The sequence below is a fragment of the Festucalex cinctus genome, chromosome 1 (assembly GCF_051991245.1).
Source record: "Festucalex cinctus isolate MCC-2025b chromosome 1, RoL_Fcin_1.0, whole genome shotgun sequence".
NCBI classification, from domain to species: Eukaryota; Metazoa; Chordata; class Actinopteri; order Syngnathiformes; family Syngnathidae; genus Festucalex; species Festucalex cinctus.
Window position 1 is genome coordinate 52,587,585 of NC_135411.1, and position 15,713 is coordinate 52,603,297.

A 15,713-nucleotide genomic window follows, 5' to 3' on the forward strand; every position below is an offset into this window, starting at 1 on the left:
CTGAGCATACATCAAATGTCACCCTTGCAAAATCTGTTAAAATACCAACCAATACAATCAAATTATCCAGCACTTTGGTAGCAGCTTGTGAAATTTTAAGAAGTTGCAGAATATCGATTCTAAAAAATATTTGATAGTGACAGCACTAGAAACGAAACACAAATATATGGCAATAGTGGTTAATAGGTGAATTTTTCAGCGACTAGCTGAATTTTCAAAGGGAAAAAAATGTGAACTGATGAATACATGAATGGTGAAACATTAATAGCCGGACTTGTGTTGCTTAAATTGAATTCACCATCACTTTTTCTATGTGATAGCGTCATTTAAAAAAAAAAGTCGAAGACCTTACGTTTTAGTTTACTTATGAGGTTTTGACTATTGCATAATCCGGTACTGCTGCGTTGTGGAGAGGAAAAAAAGGGCACTTGATACATAAATGATCTGAATGGAAAAGCTCTTGTAGTGGGAAAAGAACACCCAATTTTTTTGTACGTGTGCGTGTGTCATACTTTGGGCTCAGGTTTTTGGGAAAGTTGACTGTGTCCCAATTCCAATTCCATTCCTCATTTCCAAAAGCAAAAGGCTCATATTTGCCAGAATAAAGACAGACACTTTGAACCGCCATGGGGAAAATTAAGTTTCAGTTAACATGGTATGTATAAAAGCAATCCACATTTTCTGCTTTTTTTGGTTTTGTTTTTAGGTAACATAGTGAAACTATAAGTGGTTTAGGAAAACAACTTGAGGATATGCGAAGTGTGCTTAGATGCAGGAAATATTATTGCCACAACATCAGACTGATTTATCACATGGGGAAATGACTTGACTTGATTATGTGGTTGTTTCAACAGAGAGTAGAGAGGAAAAGGAGTTCTATTTCGTCCCTCCCGACCGCCAGAAGGCGGTGCTTTAAGCACTGAATGTTCCTTTCGCGCATGCGCAGTTCGAGTAATGCATACCAAATTAGTCACCTGTGACCCCTGGGTGACCCTAGAAGGGTATAAGTTCCGATGTCACCCAAGGTTCGTTTCCTCTTTTCTTCTCGCGTGGCGTATGCATACGACACATTTTCGAAGAATGTAAGAATTGGGATTTGTATTTATCCTCTTGACCGCGCCGCTTGGAGCCTTGTGACCGGATCGGTCGGAGCTGCGTAGTTCGCCCTCCAAAGGCTGCGGCGACGGTGTTTTTCTTTCCTTCGTTCGTGACCCGACGTGGTCGCGTATTCTAACCTCCCGTGGGGTAAGGTTATTGACTACTTGTCGTCTACTTTGCCGTCTAATTTCCGCGTTTACTGCGGTGTTTTGAGTTTTTTGTGTGGCTAGCCTCGCGTTAGCGCCCTGGCTACCACGGCTCGTGGTTTACCCTATTTTTTTCCTCCGCTGGCTTTGGCAGCGTTAGCGCTTCTCTCGGTTTATTAGCGCCGCTTTCTCCGACGGTGTTGCCGTTTGGTTGTTGCTTTTCTTTTTGTGCCTTTGCTGGTGAGGGCAGCGTCAGCGTCCCCGCTCCCAGCTTACGGCGTCGCGCTTCTCGCTCGATTGTTTGTCTTACTTACTTTTGTGCGTGCCCCGCCTGCGGTGCGCACCTGGCTTCAGCTGTGCAGGTGGCGTTCGCGCCCCTTCTCTCAGCTTGTCGCCGCTTTCGCGACTGCTGTCTGCCCCTCCCGCCCGTCGGCCGCTCCGTGTGCGTCTGCTGCGCAGGTGGCGTTCGCGCGCCTTCCCTCAGCTTATCGCTACTATTGACAACTGGCTGTCTGCCCCCGTCCTCCGTCGGCTGCTCGGTGTGCGTCTGCTGTGCAGGTGGCGTTCGCGCCCCCTTCCCTCGGCTTATCGCTGCTTTACCGGCTTACTGTTTGCCCCGACCCACGCGTCGGCTGCTCGGTGTGGGTCTGCTGTGCAGGTGGCGCTCGCGCCCCCTTCCCTCAGCTTCCCGCTCATCGCTGTTTGGGCCTCTTTGTGTTCACAATGGAGGACTCCCGTTGCTGCGTGGACTGTGGTATCTTTGAGGCCTCCGATGTCCTGGACGATCGCTGCCCGAGGTGTCTTGTTTCTGACCGTGCCGGTGATGGCCGGGCCTGCAGTCCTGGTGTCAGTGACCCCAGTCCACTGGGTCATCTGTCGTCCTCCCAACCGAGGCGCCGGAAACGTCTCGGTGTGTCCTCTGCTGTACATGCCCCCCCCCAGGAAAAGGGCGGCGCAGCGACGACTCGCTTCGGAGGTTGGGCACCTTCAGGCTGAACTGGCAGAGGTGAGATCTCTTCTGCAGGACCGTCACCCTCCCACACTTACGGGGGGGCCGGGACCACCTGCCCTGCCCATGCCGCGACCATCCACCCCGCCCATGCCAGTGCTTCCTCCTGAGGAGGACGCCATTTCCTTGGCAGCTTCGGCTTCCTTTTTTCATGACGACGACCGTGACCCGGGGTCTGTGGTTTTGGGACCAAACTCTCCAGCGTCCGCTCAGAGTTCGTCCAGTGAGGCGGGGGATGGTTCTATACGGGCTGTCCTGCGCAATGCCTTGGACCTCCTGCATTTGGAGGTGCCTCCACAGGCTCAATCGGCGTCTGAGAGCGCTTTCTTCCGGCGCAGGCGCCCTTCCTCGGCCTTTTCTGTCCCCGCATCTGAGGACTATCTGCGGGAACTGCATGCTTGCTGGAGGGATCCTGGGGCTCTCTCCCGCCCTTCGGCTGATGGCCGTGATTTAGCATCGATGCACGATGCTGCTAGTGTTGGCTTGGACCGGATGCCTGCTGTGGAGCCAGCTGTCGCATCCCTCATTGTGTCCCCGGAGGAGACCCTTCGCCCATCTGTGCGATGTCCTCGACCCCAATGCCGTGTGACTGACGACCTTCTCACACGGGCCTATGGCGCTGGTGCACGTGCTGGTCGCATTGGGAACTCTTTGGCTCACCTCATGCTTGCTCTCTCTACATCCCTGCAAGCGGACAGCGTGGAGGCTGCTGTGTCCTTCAGTGATGCTGACACTGAGGGGCCCCAACCGCTACTGACCGGCTGTACAGAGTCTGTCACGCGGACCATTCTTAATGCGAGGGCACCGTCCACTCGGCTACAGTATGCCAACAGGTGGAAGTTGTTTGTGGCGTGGTGCGGAGAACGCGGGGTGGACCCTGTTCGTGTTCCATCCCCACCATCCTGGATTTCTTGCAGTCCCTCCTGGATAAGGGCAGGTCTCAGTCGACTCTGAAGGTGTATGTGGCAGCTATTTCTGCACGGCATGTTGGTGCTGATGGCGGCTCCGTGGGGCGCCATGAGCTGGTGTCCTTGTTCCTCAGAGGGGCTCTGCGTCTTCGTCCCCGCCCGGCTCCTCGGGTTCCCGTGGGATCTGCAGTTGGTGCTGGACGGCCTGTGCAGGCCTCCCTTCGAGCCCCTGGCGGGGGCGGACCTTCTGTGGGTGTCGCGCAAGACTGCACTCTTGCTCGCCGTTGCCTCCGCCAAGCGCGTCAGCGACCGACACGCTTTATCGGTTAGCCCTGAATGCCTGCGATGGCACCCGGATGGCGCCGGCGTCACTCTGTGGCCGAACACTGCCTTCCTTCCCAAGGTGTTGTCTGGCTCTCGTTCTAACCAGCCTCTACGGCTTAAACGTTATGTACCCACTCCTGCTGATGGCGGGGACAGGCCGGAGCTCTTGTGTCCGGTGAGAGCCTTGCATTGTTACATTGACGCTACGGCGGGCATTCGTACGTCTGCCCAGCTTTTTGTTTGTTATGGTGGTCCTACCAAGGGCTCCGCTCTCTCCAAGCAGCGCTTGTCTCACTGGGTCGTGGATGCCATTCGCCATTCCTACCTGCTGTCGGGCCGCCCCCTGCCGTCAGGGGTGCGCTGTCACTCCACCAGGAGCGTTGCCACGTCTTGGGCCGCCCTGAGGGGTGTTTCCCTGGAGGATATCTGTGCTGCTGCCTCATGGGCGACGCCTTGCACCTTCTCCAGGTTTTATAGTGTGGATGTCACTCTCCCCATCCGCTTGGCGTGATCTTGGGTCCTGCTGGGGCTTCTCAGTGAGGTTTGTGTCTGAGATCCCTCGCGACTACGCCGGTATTAGTCATTCAGTGCTTAAAGCACCGCCTTCTGGCGGTCGGGAGGGACGAAATAGAACGAAAGTTACAACTGTAACTACGGTTCTATGAGTCCCGGGCGACCGCCAGGGCGTCCTGTCGCTCGGAATCCTCGTGTTCACGCGAGAAGATTCCGTAGGAAACGAACCTTGGGTGACACCGGAACTTATACCCTTCTAGGGTCACAGGTGACTAATTTGGTATGCATTACTCGAACTGCGCATGCGCGAAAGGAACATTCAGTGCTTAAAGCACCGCCCTGGCGGTCGTCCGAGACTCATAGAACCGTAGTTACAGTTGTAACTTTCGTTTGAGAGGATGTATTGTGTCTGGGCAAGTACAAATTGGAACATCAACAAGTGAACGGAGGCAACGGCGTGTCATTATTGCCAGTTGGGAATTCTCGTCAAACAAGTCACAAGACACCATTCACCTCCTTTTGTTTACATAAGACAAAGTTATAAACTATGTAATGTGTGCTTAGATTTTTTTTAATGCAAATAAATACAAGTCAACAGTTTGGGGAGAAATTTGTATTTCTATATACATATATACATTCACAAGTATATTTAGATGCCTTACTCACAAAGTTAAAATGGAAAAAAAATTCAGATCAACACCTAAAGGTATTTTTTTTTCTTTAGCCTATGGCCCACTCCTCCAGAGAGTTCAATTGTAATTGGCCATTTTTGAATCATCCTGCTAACTAGGGATGTAACAATAATGGCAATATCGTGATATTGCGATATTAAAACTGCCACAATATATTGTCGTCATCATGTCCACGAAATTTAAAAGCAACACATCTGTTAAAAAAAGTCAGGCTGATTTCCATTTGTGCCGTTCTAGCACCCTCTCGTGGCTAGTTTTTTAGTGCAATTTCATTTTCATTAGGGATGTTTTGGCCCTTCTATGTTTAAAAACTACACTAATAGTCAGATGAAGGGGAATGTAACTGTGCATTAACAAGTAAGCGCCTCACTAAGTTTCATTAGAGATTGTAGGTGGTTTAAATGCTTTGCTGTTATGTACAAAAGCACAATATTGTGCTTTTTTTGTTTTAGTATGAGCTCTTTTTTTTAACAATATTGTGACCTTTTTTAAATATTGCCAACCTCCCCACAATATTGTGATAATTATCGTATCATGAGCTTCATATCATTATAATATCGTGTTGTGATGTTTGGCTATCGTTGCATCCCTATTGCTAACAAACAAACAAATGGCTAAGAAAAGCGAACAGCCTTAGTTTCGAATATCAATATACTGTAAATATTGCCATTTTAGAAATCCGACAGGCGCATGTTCAGCTATTCAAAGGATTTTAGACAACAAAGCAAATGCGTTTCTCTTGTGGCCTTTGAATTGAACGAATTTTCCTGACAGTCATAAAACAAAACTGTTCCTTAATCGTCAAACTAAATAATGAAATTCTAAAGTGAAATAAATAAATGTAGTTTTAGCTTCATGGGTACATATTCCCTGGCATCTGCTTACATCCAAATGACGGTTTCTTTGGTGCATGCTGCAACATGCAACTGGGTTATTTCAGCCGTCTGAAGAAGAGTAATACAACTTGTCCTAACAAGTAAATATTGTTAGTGAAACTTAAGAGGGACCATGCGGTCTCATTTTCACATGGCAGCACTGATTGTACAGGAATGCTGCGGTGCTTTAAAACGTTACCCAGCAAGAAGCTGGGCTTTCCCCCACCCCCGGAAAAAAAGTGTTCAACTGTAGTGAGACAGTGCTTCGCAGCATTCATTCAGTTTTCTTGCCTGCAGTCAGCTTGTCGGCATGCAGAGCGAAGGTCTCGGCCACAATCAGAGGAAAGACTAAAGATGCATCGGCATATACCTGCAAACAAAAACAGGAGAAATAAAGATTTATTTTTCTCCCCCAGTGGTTACTGTAAACCTGTAATTGGCTGGTAAGCAGTCCAGGAGTCCAAAGTCAAAGTTAGCTGGAATAGACTGCAGCGCACCCGTAACACTCGTGAAGATAAGATCTACAGATGGTGAATGGGATGGATGTTACAGTAGAGTCTGTTTTTCATTTATTCAAATTTTGTGGAGCTCGGCATGCATGGAGCTGACAATGAGCTGATACTGCCACCTAGAGGGCAAAATAATACCTATAAATACCAAAACCCCTCACTTTATTCCACACTCCCAACTGCTAAATTGTCAAACAATGAATAACTAATTTCCAAATAGTTCCAATTTCAAAACAACCTGAAAATACACAAACATAGTTGATAAGAGTAACAAAATGAGTCATTTTAACAGCAGAATACTGTGAGGATCAACACTGATACCTTGACAGGTTTGGCATCGGTTCTGATCTTGCCCCAAGACACGGCCTCGTCGGGTCTCGCACCCGAGTCGGAGCCATCAAACTCCTGGCCAGTGTTGATATACACGCAGTAATCTGCACCATTTCTCTGTAGAGAGTGTGTGTAAAAAAAAAAAAAAAAATAAATAAATAAATAAAAAAAAATAAAATAAAAAACAGGTTTGTATTTATGATCTTTCCGCACATAATTTAAGATCAATACATTTTTATATTTAAGCACAAATCTAAGCATTAATTTATTGACAGTGATACTTATATCTGTGGAACATGAAAGCCAGTCCAGACCACAAACCGATGGTTTACTGAAAGGCAACTTGTTGCCAAGACACTTTCATAAACACACAAAGAGGAAGTTCATCAACATAACTCACAAAATTCTGAACCAAATGTGCAGCGGGCCATCAACATGTGATTTGTTTTTCTTTTTAACATTAACGTCACTTTAGTTGTATATAGTTTATGATAAATAGGATTCAATAGATTGATTAAATGCACTGAACAGACAGTATCAGACACTATGAGATCCCTTTTGAGAGGGATCCGATGGAAAAAGGTATACCCAATGTTGTGTCAGTGTTACGCCACCCAAACATTTAAAAAAAAAAAAAAAGAAGACAAAGCTATACATTAATGTATCAAATAAGAATTCCGCGACTAATGAGTTAATGAGTCTATCATTGATTCTAGATTTGAGAATTAATGGTTAATGGTAGATTGTGGGTCTTACGTACAATAAAGTACTGTGACAGTGTAGAAAAGAAATGTTGTGCTGTATTAAGAGAGGAGAAGAAGAGACCAGTTACCATGAGGTTGGCGTTGGCTACATGATGCTTGACGAGCCCACCTCCCAGGATGATCATTCCAGTCTTTTTGGCATACACAGCCTGACTGTTCAACCTGCGTATATCTTTCAAGAACAGACTCACATTTAGGAACTTGTCAACTATTGGCCGAAACTATGCAATTTTGCTCTTTTACCTTCTACAATATCGAGTATAAGGCCAGGTTTCTTAAACGAGTGGAAGTAAAGCATGTCACCAAGAGAGCCGTCTGTCAATGCAGGACTGAACACTGGAATGTTATTCTATTAAAAGAAAAAAAAAAAAGTACACACCAACAGTGCATGGCATGCATATTAATGAACAAAATATGTATGCAAGGGAAAAGGTTTTTACAAATAATAATGCTCAAACTTGACTGACAGTAAAAGAGCTATTCATTATTTGTTGAGAAATATAATAATGTGATTATAGAATTTACTGCATCACACTAACATGATTCTGATATTTTGCTAAATAAGGCTACCAAAATAAAACACACATCTCTCAGTACAATTGTCCTCTACATTACCGCAAAATACAACCACAAATCAATTGTCAACCCCGCAACTCAGCGTTATAGGAGTACCTTTATAAAATACTTTTTAATAACTCTTTAAAATTCTACAGGTGGACCTTGTCAAGTATCTGGTGGATCCATAGTTATTATTCTACCTATACTGTAGCTTAGCGATTCCAAACAACTACACAGCAGCACATTAGTGTGCCGTAGAAGATCAGCAAGATTATCCACCAGCAATTTTCAATTTTACTTACCGTAATTTACTTAAATAGGAAGTCAACCTTACACATTTCTTGACAATAAGATGTTATATGTGACCTCACTAGTCTCAACATGACATTCTGATTAATATTACATTTGTGGAATATGAATTATGGAAGCAAAATCCAGCCGTTTTTATACCTCTCAGCCATTTTGCCACTTGCTGTTTACTGAAGATGACATCGCAGTTGCTCAGGGCTCAGTGAAGGACCAATCACAGCTCACCTGTTTTCTGAAGCTGAGCTGTGATTGGTTGTTACTTGAGACCTGAGCAAATGTGATGTCACTTTCACTCGACAGAAAGTGGCAAAATGGCCGCCTTCTGATATTGATAAAAACTGCTCGATTTTGCTGCTTAACTCATATTCCATTAACACAATATTAACCAGAATACAGTATTTAGACTCGTGGGGCAGCATAGAACATATTATTGTCCAGAAAATTTGGGGGGATTGACTTCCTCTTTAATAAAACAGAGTAATAGTTCTAACTAAATAGACAGATTTCACATTTGTCAGTAAATTAAGATTCAGTAGATCCATAAGTCTACCAGTATTCTGTACACACTTTTTATGACAGTTGTCTTTAGTGGTGTGCCAAGAGATTTTTGTAATGATAAAAACATCATGCCTTGGATCAATAAAGGTGGAGGAAAAATTGCTGGAGCCATTATTAACCCAATGTACTTTATGAAGAATACAACCTCAAACTCACCTTGTTCGCCCAGTAGTAGACAGAGTCAGTATTATTGATCTCTTTGCCAAGCCGGTGGATCATTTTGGAAGGAGTCCAGCGGGTACCCTAAAGTTTTAAATTGATTTCCAACCAATCACAATAAACCAAATTGAAAAGAATGAAACAATAAGTAAGCAAAGTGTCTCTATTCGACTCACCTCTGTATTCTGCTCCAGCAACATCTGGTCCAAGATGGGTATGAGCCAATCTTCAAACTTGCAGTAGTTGTCATTGGGCACTAGTAGGTTGCCAATCCTTAAAATGGAGAGGGCATCGTGGTGGGTGGACAAAAAGGATAGGTGGTTAAAGAGTATGAAAAACATTTACTGCTGTGTTTATCTTATTGCATTCATTTGGCATCTTGAAAAGGTTGCAGCCAGTAACAAATTTGTACACAAAGCGGAACGCGGCATAGTGTACCACTGGACTACTCTAACGCAGTAGTGAAGTCATAATTACAGTCCAAACTAGAGATAGACCGATATGCTTTTTTCAGGGCCGATACCGATTCCGATTATCGGTAGTCAAGGAGGCAGATAACCGATATTTGAAGCCGATATTCATTTGCAGTAAAAGTTAAAATGTTGGCACCAAATTTTTGAATAATGCAAACCCTAACCGTTCTTTACAATGGATTCTCACACTGCACTTTTCATTTTACATCCTTCTATCTGCAATAAGACGTTGGTGGCGGGGGGAGTTAAATGTGGGGCCAATGTGACATTACCTTTTATAGCATTTGGGATACTTGTAGTTTTATTCTATAAATGTTATATTTTTATATTTTGAAGTAATAGGAGGAACCCTGTCATTCAAAATGTGCATCAGCTGTGGCATTACTTATTACTACAGCAAAAAAAAATAAAAAAAATTCCATGAGAAAAACTATTCATCCCTGAACACCATACAGTTCTTGTAGACCTTATAATTATTGTTATTGTTACCATATAGACAGTTTTGATAAGCTGAGGATCTTAAATCGAGAACAGCAATATCATGCTACTCCTCTCTACAAGAGAACTGTCAAAAGACAGCTTCAGGATACAACACACTTCATCATGTAGTTTACTGCCACTTAGGATGCCCCAATCAACGCAGAAAAAGGTAGAGTAAAATAACTTGGTTATAATAATAGTAAGAATAACTTGGTTAAACAGACATTGTTGCGGTGGACCGCTGCCACTTTCTGCTGTTTAATGTGTTTTACACTTATAGACACGTGTGTGTATATGGGCACACTATTCTCTCACTACTGTACTGTACTGTATCACTTAATGGCACAGATGTACTTGTCTAAATAATAACTGGGCTGCAACATTGCTAATTCACATTAACAAGCACTGTCTTAGCTGTCCACATGAATAGTTACTAACACACGAGAAAGTTATACAACATACCAAACATGAGCTCATTATTCAAAGTATGATGCACGTAACGAAATTACATCACTGAACATTAATTGCAGCCGACTACGGCCGTAGATGTTACATATTAGTGGCATCCATTGAGAGGATAATGTCCCAACTTACGGCAGACATGACGTGAAAAGAGAGACAAAACGAGCAAATAAGCACACTATACTTTAGTGCACCTCTACTAATGCCAAACATACGGAAGAGAACACGTTCGTGTAGTTAAACGGTGTTTGAGACACTTAATTAGTTACGGAGCGGACTTTAACGAGGTGCACAACGAGCTGTCAATCAAATCGACGTCGAAGCTTAAGGCACACAATGGCAAACCAGTGCGACAAATAAACACAATATAAAGTAACTAAACGCTATTTAGTGTCACTGTGGCATCTCACTGCATAATAACCGCTATGCAACAAGTAGTGGACGTGACCCAGAATGCAATGTGTGCGTCACGAGAGGTAAATATAATGACATTACTCTACTCTTAACATGGAACTAGACAATATAATAATGACAACTGTTAATATTTGGAACCTTTCTAACAAACATTATTTACTTAATTAAGTGAAAATGTGTGTGATTCCCTCCCCGAGTAGTTCAAGTAGCGAATTAGCTACTGGGTGTTAGCCTACATGCTAAGATGAACACACCACTGTTAGCTAGCGGGGATTCAATGCAAGGCAATGCAGCTCCATTCATATAGTGCATTTAATACACAACATAATTCAATGTGTTTAGCTTATCATGGTGAAACGATCGGCGGAGTCTCTTCTCTTTTAACTTACCTTCGAAGCATGTGTCTCTCGCGTTGTGTCCGTGGGTGCGTATGTGACCGGCTACTGTGATACACGGCATACACTACTGATAGGTTCTGGCTTTTGCACGGCTAACCAATCAAATGCTGCTATGGGCGTTACGTTGCTGGAGTTGGACTCCATAACAGACAGAGACGCTCTGGGCTGCATTCGAAGCGAAAAGACGGAGTTTTAAATGGATCGCTCATATCGGCCGTCAGATTAATAAAACAGACAGATACCGATATGTACCAATATGTCAAATATCGGCCCATCTCTAGTCCAAACTTCACCAACCTGTTGATTCCTCTCTGACGAAGCTCCTTGCCAGGTAGGCTGAAGTCTCCCAGGTATGTGTTAGCCAGACACTTGATCAAGTCCTCCTCTATGCCTCCTGCTGTGGTCACAACCACATCCACCTACACAAAAGTCAACAAAACACATCAACCACACACACACAATTGTTTTAATCACTGTCTTTTGTACAGTATGTTCATCTACAAGTCAACAAATGTCTTCTTTCACACGTTACACTTTTGTGAAGAAAAACTTGCAAAGAAAAGAATGATATATAATGGATGGAGTAAGACTCACATGTGAAGTAGTAAGACAAGCTGTGATGGTAAAGATAATGTTACGTTATCAATTGCATTTTGTGGGGGCAAACATACCATTTTGTGTTCTACCAAGTATCTGATGCTCTCCCGGACTCCAGAGCTAATGAGGTTTGAAGTGTATCCCAGGAAAATTGTGCAGCCTGGGCGGGATGGCATGTCACCAGACTCATTTCCCGCTTCAACTGTCTCGAGACGTTTTTCAATCTAGGGAAAAATACATAAATGTCTCAAAGAAATTCTCAACCTAAACAAAAATCTTTTAGCGGTAAATAAATGTATATACTCCGGTAAATCTTCAACTTCTCACCATGTGGTTAATTTCCTGGATGGCCAAGCCCAGGTTACTGGCCTGGAAGCCTGTGGTTAGGTAAGACTTGAGCACTGCCTGGAGATCCACCCCCTGATTAAAGTCATAGCCTCTAATCTTCGGTAGGTCCTCGGGTAGGTCGCTGCTGGTTTTAAGTACAGCCTCAAGAGCAACAGAAGGGGCCTTTTCTGCCATGTGTGACAAATCCTGAAAAATGGGAGCGGGACGGTCAGATGCAGCATGTCACTCTGTTCGTTTTTTGTTTTTGTTTTTGACATCATATGCTTGCAATGTCTAGTAGCTAACACTAAATATAGACTTTTTAAACTTCAATTTCTCATACTTTTCATTACCGACTGTATTGTTATTACCCAGTGGTGGTACACATACCTCGATACTGTAACTTAAGCATTTACTTTTCTACCTATATTTGAAAATGGATAAATACACTTTCTACTCACCACTCACCAACCACCATTGAGAGGTTGATTGGTTGAGATTCAATTTGATGAGGCAACCGATTCAGGAGCCACATAGCCCACTCCCCGTCCATCGCCTTATTGAAGAGAATTGTTTGATACTATTGGCTCAAAGAATGAGTCATAGCAAATGCGTTGTATATTATTATTATTATTATTATTATTATTATTATTATTATTATTATGCCTGCGAATGGCTGGCGACCAGTTCAGGGTGTAACCCGCCTACTGCCCATTGCCAGCTCAGATAGGGTGCAGCACCCCCCGCGACACATATGAGGAGTAAGTGGTTCAGAAAATGGATGGATGGACGATTATTATGCCAGCCTAAAAACCACAAGCTTTTTTAAAACCACCTTCTGTCTCTTTTCACACATTTTCACATGGGCTAAGCTGACTCACGGCAAAATAACACTAGGTAGCAATTTGCCGGTCACGGCAAAAAAAACAACAACACTTTTTACTTCAGGAAATGAGTTGATTCAGTATTTCTACTTTAACCAAGTTAACTTATTACATTGCCACCCTTATGGTAATACTGAATGTAAATAATAATTTGACAGAAATTTAATTATGTAATACTTTCTTGCCTGAACAGCATAACTATACCGTTCTTTAGCGGGTTGTCTACGGTTTAGCTAACAAGCGTACAGTGCGAACGACTGCTGCCCCAACCTACGGCAGTAAGAATGAGATTTAAAAAAAAACAAAAAAAAACAGTGTGTGAACAAATACATACCTTAAATAGCGGCTGTGAAGGATGGTGTCTAGAAAGCAAAAATCTGTCACAAGAATAATTATTCCGCTTGTGTCGCAAATTTTGCAGTAGAAAAGCACCCCATGCACACACAGCAGCACTGACTACGGTAAGCGAGAAAGGACGAAAGTAGTCTTGCTTCTTCTTTTTTTAAATTGTTTGTCAAACATTCAACTGGCTCACTAGCGCTTCTGAGCATAAGTGTTGGTAACTTGGTATAACACTACCTGGATATGCAGGCCTCTGCACACAAGATAAAATAAGTTAGTACGCATATATATATAACTAAAATTTGCACCACCATCCAATAATTGATCATTATCGAGATGCAGTTACAATTAATTAAGAATATATTGAGTTTGCTTATTTTGCTGCATGACAAAATTATTTCATTAGATCATAAAAATGTAATTCCTTTGGAACATGTTAAATATCTCAATAGTATCAATATTGATATATTCAGAAACTATTTCGCAAAATGTTCCAATATCGTGCAGCCCTAATATATATATATATATATATATATATATATATATATATATATATATATATATATATATATATGTCACGACGTGAAGAGGTAGGACCCAGACGCAGGATAAGGTAAGCCACCAAGGCAGCAGGTTTATTTCCAGCCAACCAGTGTCTCCTCTCAAGCTGAGAGGAGAAAGGGGGATCAAAAAGTGGAGAACTAAAAACGCTCCACTGGGGAGGAAAAAACAGGCAAAAGGTACAGGGGACAACAAAAGGCGCTCCGCTAGGGAGGAAACAAGGCTCAAGGCACAAGGGGTAACTAAGGGCGCTCCGCTGTGGAGGATAAGGCACAAAAACAAGGCAAAACAACAAGGCACCAGGAACAAGGACTCGAGGACTCGAGGACTCGAGGACTCGAGGACTCGAGGACTCGAGGACTCGAGGACTCGAGGACTCGAGGACTCGAGGACTGTGGGACGCTTCCATGCACTAACTGTGACACTTCGGCAACGGAGGGGAGAATGCAGGTGGCTTTTATTGTGTGGGTTGATTGGTGGCAGGTGGTGATAATCATGGGCGGGGACCGGTAATGAGTGAGCGGCAGGAAGGGCAAGTGACCTGGGGTGAGAGGAGAGTTTAGGATTTCAGAGTAAAACGGGAAACAGAGACACAAAAATAAAAGCATGAGCCGCCACGCCTGGTAGCGGCGTGACAATATATATAAATATATATATATATATATATATATATATATATATATATATATATATATAAAAAACGAATTTTGTAGACCATTAAGTGTATAGTAATTTGATGCTCCATCCTTCCTGTGTGATATTTCCATGTTTTCGTGTTGTTTTTTGGTGGGTTTTCGGTTTACTACTGAATTCTAAAAACTTGCATGTTGGGTAGTGGTCGTTGGGAGACTCTTGTGAGGTGTGAATTTGACAAAAGGCTTGGTAACTCACCTTTTTCCAAAGTCAGCTGGGATGGGCTCAGAAGAGGTTAAAAATGCATCGTTTAATCGTTGTTTTTTTTTTTTTTTTTTTAAAGATGCGTGATCTCCGTGACCTTTGCAGGATGCCCTTTAAAGTAATGTTCAAAGGGCCTCTCAACTCCCGCCCAACAATGAATACAAATGCAGACAGGTCAAAAAGGTCCGTTGAAAGATTTTCAGACGCTCAAGCAGGACAGATCGTTGTGTTCAGTTCTCTTTTTCCTCTAAAGGAGATCAAATATCTTTAGTAAAAAGAAGTCATCCTGTGGAAAATGAGTGTCAGTAACAATCTCACTCAGGTGCAAAAAGTGGTGGAGCAGCTTCGCCTGGAGGCATGCATGGAGAGGATTAAGGTATGTGTGGTTTTTGGAAGATTTTGTCATACTTCGATTACTAACAGGTTGAGTTTGCCATTTGACTCTTTCACTTGTAAATAACTGTCTGTCCGCCTCCGACCTAGATCTCCCTCACAGCCGTAGACTTGGTCCATTATTGCCTGGACCACAGGTGCAGTGACCCTCTACTCACCGGCATCGCTGCCACCTCCAACCCTTTCAAAGAAAAGAAGTCATGCGTGCTGCTTTGAGACTCCTAATTTGATATGGCGGACACAGCAGGAGATTCGGCTGTCATTTGACATCCACTTCAACTCCCCGTGCAAAATGTGTAATGTGCTCGTGCAGCCCGACCAACACAATTCAATTTGAATGCTTTGCAAGTGAAACCCTTCTGAAATAGTATTGTATTATTTTGTGAGCCAATAGTTTTACAAATCAATGTGCCACAGAGTTATTTTGAGCACTTTGGCGAGTTAGATTTTTGTTGCCACTGTTTGATACTTGAGCTAAGGCAACTTTGAACAGGAAAAAAAATGGAAATATATTTACAGAAAACTTCTTTAGGTACACTGGCACAATCTAATTAAAGCAAATTCAAGAGTTCAGACTGTTTTTTTTGTTTTAAGGTGCATTTCAATATAGTAGACAGTGGCCCTCAAATGTTTTATACCAAGTACCACCTTGAAAAATACGGGTCTCCTCAATTATGATGAATGTTCAAATACAGTAGCGTAGGTAACCCAAGCGCTCATCAAAAATAAGGCA

General features: G+C 43.2%; 2 protein-coding genes across 2 annotated transcripts; one reads left to right on the top strand and one right to left on the bottom strand.

The window, feature by feature from the left end:
* Positions 1 to 4,553: 4,553 nt before the first annotated feature.
* On the bottom strand, positions 4,554 to 13,264 carry dhps (deoxyhypusine synthase). Its single transcript, XM_077541387.1, has 10 exons — positions 13,122 to 13,264; positions 11,904 to 12,110; positions 11,651 to 11,800; positions 11,277 to 11,398; positions 8,929 to 9,025; positions 8,750 to 8,836; positions 7,412 to 7,517; positions 7,237 to 7,340; positions 6,396 to 6,521; positions 4,554 to 5,935 (listed from the first exon to the last, which is right to left on the bottom strand). Exons 2-10 carry the CDS (start codon positions 12,096 to 12,098, stop codon positions 5,840 to 5,842), a joined length of 1,083 nt encoding a protein of 360 aa, XP_077397513.1. The 5' UTR covers positions 12,099 to 12,110; positions 13,122 to 13,264; the 3' UTR covers positions 4,554 to 5,839.
* A 1,340-nt stretch (positions 13,265 to 14,604) lies between these two features.
* On the top strand, positions 14,605 to 15,553 carry LOC144033346 (guanine nucleotide-binding protein G(I)/G(S)/G(O) subunit gamma-7-like). Its single transcript, XM_077541395.1, has 2 exons — positions 14,605 to 14,963; positions 15,071 to 15,553. The coding sequence occupies exons 1-2, from the start codon at positions 14,883 to 14,885 to the stop codon at positions 15,194 to 15,196; spliced, it is 207 nt and encodes a 68-aa protein (XP_077397521.1). The 5' UTR covers positions 14,605 to 14,882; the 3' UTR covers positions 15,197 to 15,553.
* Positions 15,554 to 15,713: the final 160 nt, after the last annotated feature.

Bases quoted from the DNA above. Each gene is read 5' to 3' on its own strand.
- dhps (XM_077541387.1), bottom strand. From the start codon at position 12,098: ATGGCAGAAAAGGCCCCTTCTGTTGCTCTTGAGGCTGTACTTAAAACC. The intron at 9,026-11,276 runs GTTGGTGAAGTT...CTCCATTTTAAG, and splicing joins CGTCAGAGAGGAATCAACAG to GATTGGCAACCTACTAGTGC. The intron at 8,837-8,928 runs GTGAGTCGAATA...TTAAAACTTTAG, and splicing joins TGCTGGAGCAGAATACAGAG to GGTACCCGCTGGACTCCTTC.
- LOC144033346 (XM_077541395.1), top strand. From the start codon at position 14,883: ATGAGTGTCAGTAACAATCTCACTCAGGTGCAAAAAGTGGTGGAGCAG. The intron at 14,964-15,070 runs GTATGTGTGGTT...CCTCCGACCTAG, and splicing joins CATGCATGGAGAGGATTAAG to ATCTCCCTCACAGCCGTAGA.